General features: G+C 38.2%; 1 gene segment (V, D, J or C); it reads left to right on the top strand.

Annotated features, from left to right (window-relative positions):
• Positions 1-2,656: 2,656 nt before the first annotated feature.
• On the top strand, positions 2,657-5,622 carry LOC135528841 (immunoglobulin heavy constant mu-like; the record flags this gene model as incomplete). The annotated part of the segment is given in 5 exon segments: positions 2,657-2,954; positions 3,149-3,433; positions 3,562-3,879; positions 4,354-4,564; positions 5,391-5,622. Coding segments are annotated over 5 exon segments (1,329 nt in total), but the record flags the coding sequence as incomplete, so codon positions are not given.
• Between the last annotated feature and the right edge of the window lie 131 nt (positions 5,623-5,753).

Genomic DNA, 5,753 nt, shown 5'->3' with positions numbered 1-5,753 from the left:
TCAAACTGCTCCACTACAGCCGCCAAGCCAATGAGAATGGGGTGTGCTCGGTCCTCTTTTTCCTGTAGTCCAAAAATCATCTCCTTTGTCTTGATCACGGTGAGGGAAAGGTTGTTGTCCTTCCACCGAACCGAAGCTGACTAAATAATGGTTATTAAAGGTTAAACCATTCATACTGATGCTGACTAAATAACAGCTATTAAAGGTTAAACCATTCATAATGATGCTGACTAATTAACAACTATTAAAGGTTAAAATATTCATAATGATGCTGACTAAATAACAACTATTAAAGGTTAAACCATTCATAATGATGCTGACTAAATAACAACTATTAAAGGTTAAACCAGTCATACTGATGATGCTGACTAAATAACACATAAAGGTTAAACAACTATAAATGAAGGTTAAATAAAAACCATTCATAAATGATGCTGACTAAATAATAACTATTAAAGGTTAAACCATTCATAAAGAAGCTGACTAAATAAAAACTATTAAAGTTTAAACCATTCATAATGATGCTGACTAAATAACAACTATTAAAGGTTAAACTATTCATAATGATGCTGACTAAATAACAACTATTAAAGGTTAAACCATTCATAATGATGCTGACTAAATAACAACTATTAAAGGTCAAACCATTCATAATGATGCTGACTAAATATCAACTATTAAATGTTAAACCAGTCATACTGATGCTGACCACATAACAACTATAAATGAAGGTTAAACCATTCATAATGATGCTGACTAAATAACAACTATGAAAGGTTAAACCATTCATAATGATGCTGACTAAATAACAACTATTAAAGGTTAAACTATTAAATGGATAGACCTTTTGTCAGAAACAATAATCCACCAAATCAAAGATGAATATGATACTGTAAGAGTCTTTAGTATTGTTATAATATATTGTATTATGGATGGTTTTATGTTTCTTATACCTCACTGAGAGCAGAGTCATATGGAATCCCTATGGAGATGTGAAGGAGATGTTTTTGTGCTGGGGTATATCACTGTGATATGGGATGGGTGGCACTGTGAAATGAGGCTTTACAAAAACCTCAGAGACAAAACCTGCATTATATCTGCATGAGGATTGGGAGAATGGGGAGAAACCATACAATATTCTTCAAATGATCGTCTGATATTGATATAACCCCATTGTAAATCGTTTTACATTTTAAAACGTATATATTGATGGAGTGATGTCATGACATGGACCTGAGCATCATTTTTTTTAAATGTATACAAAACTGAATTCACAACATCTGTCCTCAAGAAATCAGGTGTTTGATAATATTACGATATTGCATTATATTTTCATCTCTATTGAATTCATTATCATGACTTTAAAGCTGCCTTTTGAAGTGCAGGGTTTTTGTACATGCAGTGAATGGAGACATAACATTGTGATGCTTTTGACTACTGGGGTAAAGGGACACAAGTCACCGTCTCAGCAGGTAAGCAAACTTAAATGTAATATACATCAAATGTGTAATTTTCCCATTCATTTTGAGTGTAGAAAGAACATATTTTTGTCTTTTGCATTTTTCAGATGCAAAATGTCCTTAGTCCACTAAAGAAAAGGTTTACCTCAGTTTGCTTATTTCCTTGAAAGTCAAATAGTTCCTCAAATTCTAGGTTCTGCTGTTGTAGAATAATGCAGAAGTTTGTTTCTAAAGTCTTATAAATAGAAACCATTCGTTCCTCAGAAAAAAATGTACAGTCTAAGAGAAAATGTTACATACTGTGGAATTACATTGTTGACCAAGTTTGACTCTGTGACAATGTAGTTTCTATTTAGATTTGTTTTTACAAACCAATGTACTTTGAAGTTATCAAGATTAGTTGAAACTGATTGTTGTAAAGAGGGTAGTTGTTGTATTGCTTGGCATATGCCCTTGTCACATTGTGTATAGCTTTTTGACTATTGGGGAAAGGGACAATGGTCACAATCTCATCAGGTAAAGCCATTTTTTTAATGCAATCAAATTGTTGTAGATTGAAGATAAATCATTGTTTTTGGAGAAAAGTAGACATTATTACTCTTGATAATGTTGTTAGTGTAGCACACCTAGAAAAAGCAGTATATTGTTTGTTCATCTGTCCACATACGTCTTTCACTTTTTTAAGATTGATGTTTATTTAGTTGACTATGTAGACTTTGCTTTAGGTCAAAAACTACCATGTGAAAATGAAAATGTAGGCTATTTATGTGAGTCTAACACATACACTGGTTATAGGTATAATAATAAGAGTTCATCTTAGCCTATATTGAATTGAGTATTAATTGTCATCATCATTATTCTATTCTACTAAGCCAGTTACTTTATGTTCGTATTCTTATCTTTTTATTATTTCTTATTGTTGTTGCATTGTTGAGAAGGAACCTGAAAGTAAGTATTTGTAATATACTACATACAACTAATAAAACTAGAAATGTAGTGGTAGTTATGCAACAAAGAATACAAGACAACCAACTACATGGAATTAAATGGTGCCGTATAGTGCCGGATTAAAAGAAAAAGTAGTTATTAGGTTACAACTGTGTAATGACCTTTACCAGGGTAATTCCAAATAGTTACCTGGTCATTTCTGTACATTCAAATCAAGTGTTACCTTTTTTTTTCTTTCTTTCTTGCAGCAGCCACATCCCCCCTACTCTACTCACTCTTATGAACTGTGGAACCCCTTCTAACAACATCTACAGCATCGGTTGTCTAGCTACCAGCTTTTCACCTTCCTCACTCACATTCAAGTGGACAGACGCCAGCGGCAGTGTGCTGACGGACTTCATCCAGTACCCATCGGTTCAGAGTGGGGAGCCTACACAGGAGTCAGTCAGCTCCGCTTGTCTAAGGATGACTGGGGAAACTCAAAGTCTTTCAGCTGTTCTGTGGAACATCTTGGAATTGAAAAGAAAGCAGTCATCATTAAACCAGGTAAGAGGTCATTATATTTTCTTTTTTTATGAAGTTGGTTCTATTTTTCTAAAGATTACATTTTAATGTTTGTGATGTGAACTATTTCTGTTTAGAAAACCTGTTTATAAAATGATACTTGGTGTTTACCCAGGATGTCTTATTTTAATAAGGCGTTAAACTAACATGCAGACATTTCTTTTACCGCTACACAGTCTCAAAGCTTCCAACAGTGTCTTTGCTGTCGGCACCCATTGGCACCACTCAGTACCTGATGTGTATGATTGAAGATTTCGCACCCAATAAAGTCACTGTCACCTGGAAGAAGAATGACATGGAGGTGGAGGGCCCGACCCCTACTGTAGGCCAACAGCCATCAGGCCTCTACTCAGCCAGCAGTCTGCTGAAGGTCAACAACACTGACTGGAACAACAAGGTCAGGTACAGCTGTGTGGTGGAGCACCAGGGACAACCCACCATCAAGACGATCTCCAAAACAGGTCTGTACATAGAGTAGACTGTACTACAATAGATGTCATGCTCACATGCAGTATATATATTATTTAGTGTAGTTCCTCATCAGTAACATCAACATGTCCTGCTTTCACACTGCTGCTCTCCCTTTCAGAACCACTTACGGTGACTCTGAACCCACCGCGTGTGAGAGAGGTGTTCTTGGACAACCAAGCGGTGCTGGACTGTGTCATCACTGCTACAGACCAGGACACAGTGTCTGGTACCAACATCACCTGGCAGGTCAACGGACAGGCCAAGACGAGAGGCATCATTATGAAACCCATTGAATCAAACGGCAACCTGAACAGCAGGGTCAGTACTCTGACCATAGACCAGACAGAGTGGACCAACGTGAACAAAGTCCAGTGTTCTGCCATGAAGAGTGGTGAAGACACATCGGTCATTCAGGACATCAGCTTCACCAAAGGAAGTAGGTCACTGAAACATCTCAATGTGGTTGTGATAAGTGGTCACATACTCCATGTTCTGGAGAGGGAGGCACAGGAAGTGCAGACTTTTGCTCCAACCCAGCACTAACACACCTGAGTCAGCAAATCAACTAGTCATTAACTAATCATCACCTTTGCTTAGTTGATTCAGGTGTGTTAGTGCTGGACTAGAACAGAAACCTGCACACCCCTGTGTTTAAGGAACACTAGGTTGATTTTAAACTGATATTCACATACTGGTTTTCATATGTACCTACACATACATGAGTGTAACGTAAAATAAATGGCATCAAATCTTGCAGGTGAATTCCCCTTCATCTCCAGTGTCCTCCCCAATTAACCACCACCAACCTCCTGTGGGTTACTCCCGGAGGAAGACACCAGGAGGAGGGGAAGTGACTCTGGTGTGCCTGGTGGTCAGCCCATCTCTATGTGACGTCTACATCATGTGGCAGGTGAACAGGAGCCAGTACAGGAGGGGGTCACCAGCCCTCCTCAGAAAACCAAGAAAGGCAACTACTTCGTCACCAGCGTCTTCACCACCACCAAGGATAAGTGGGACACAAATGTGCTTTTCATGCGCCGTCAAGCACCTCGGCTCGGACAACAATACCACCCTCAGGGGAGGAGTGTGTCGAAGTCCTTGGGTAACTCATGTGAAGACAAGTGATATTAATATGTGTCTTTTGTGTCGTTGTGTCTCCTTATTGACACCTCTGTGGGTCAGAATAGTCAATTACTAGGTTTGTGCTCTGCTGTCCTCAAAGATGTCATCAATTGTTGTCCTTGTTGAGTTAAAGTTAACATGTTAGTGTTGTCATTGTTTTGTTGACAGTAAACATATTGTTTATTGTGATATTGTCCAGTCTACTGTTTTGTAAAATGTCAGTGCTATTGCACAGTCTTGTGTTGCCATTGTTGTCCTTTGTCATTGTTCAATGTGTCTTCCTAATGTGGAGGCTGGCTAATAAACAATACATATGAGATCACATGGTTTGGTGTTATATCAATTACTCCAAGTCTCAGAAAAATATACTGGTCTATTGTACATAAAAAAAACAGAATGAAGACAATTGTTTTGTCATGAAAAGACAACAGTACTGAATAGCCTACTATGCTTCCAGTAAGGTGGTCATGGATGTACTATTTAGTGTAGTGGTGTAGTTTGACATAATGTGAGTGGGTGTACATGTTATTATTAGGCCAAGATATGAGTCTGCAGTTTCATGTGTTCTCTGTGGGTTGATGTGTGTGTCTGTGTGTGTCCATATCATTTGAACTCAAGTAGCTGTATTTGTTAGAATATGATAAAGACTAATACAATACAGATTTACAATACACAGACAAACATGAATACACAGACACACATAAACACACACACACAAACACACACACAGACACAAGTATATGTCCGTTCCTCACCACCTGTCTCTCTCCCTGTTCTCAGAGAACATCCTACTGACTGAGCCTGAGGCGGGCTTCTCGCTCTGAGCTGCACGGACAACGATGAGGATGAGTTCAGCAGCCTGTGGTCCACCACCTCCTCCTTCATCATCCTCTTCCTTCTCTCTCTCATCTACAGCACAGTGCTCAGCCTGGTCAGGGTACATACATCACTTATTATATGTGATTGTAGACTTCTGATGAAGGCCATTGGCAGCTCAAATGTTATGATTGTAAATAAAATAAAATATGTATCAAGTGTTTAATTGGACACAAGCATTTTCTACACAAGCAATAAAATCTGCTAAATATGTGTGTGACCAATAACATTTGATTTGATTTGATTGTGAGCGAGAGTTCCTGCTCCTTTCCTTTTCCAAATATGATTACATACACAGAGGAGAGATGAGAA

Source organism: Oncorhynchus masou, unplaced genomic scaffold (genome assembly GCF_036934945.1).
Source record: "Oncorhynchus masou masou isolate Uvic2021 unplaced genomic scaffold, UVic_Omas_1.1 unplaced_scaffold_10463, whole genome shotgun sequence".
NCBI classification, from domain to species: Eukaryota; Metazoa; Chordata; class Actinopteri; order Salmoniformes; family Salmonidae; genus Oncorhynchus; species Oncorhynchus masou.
The sequence above is the reverse complement of the archived record's forward strand: the minus strand, read 5'-3'. Positions and strand labels throughout refer to the sequence as shown.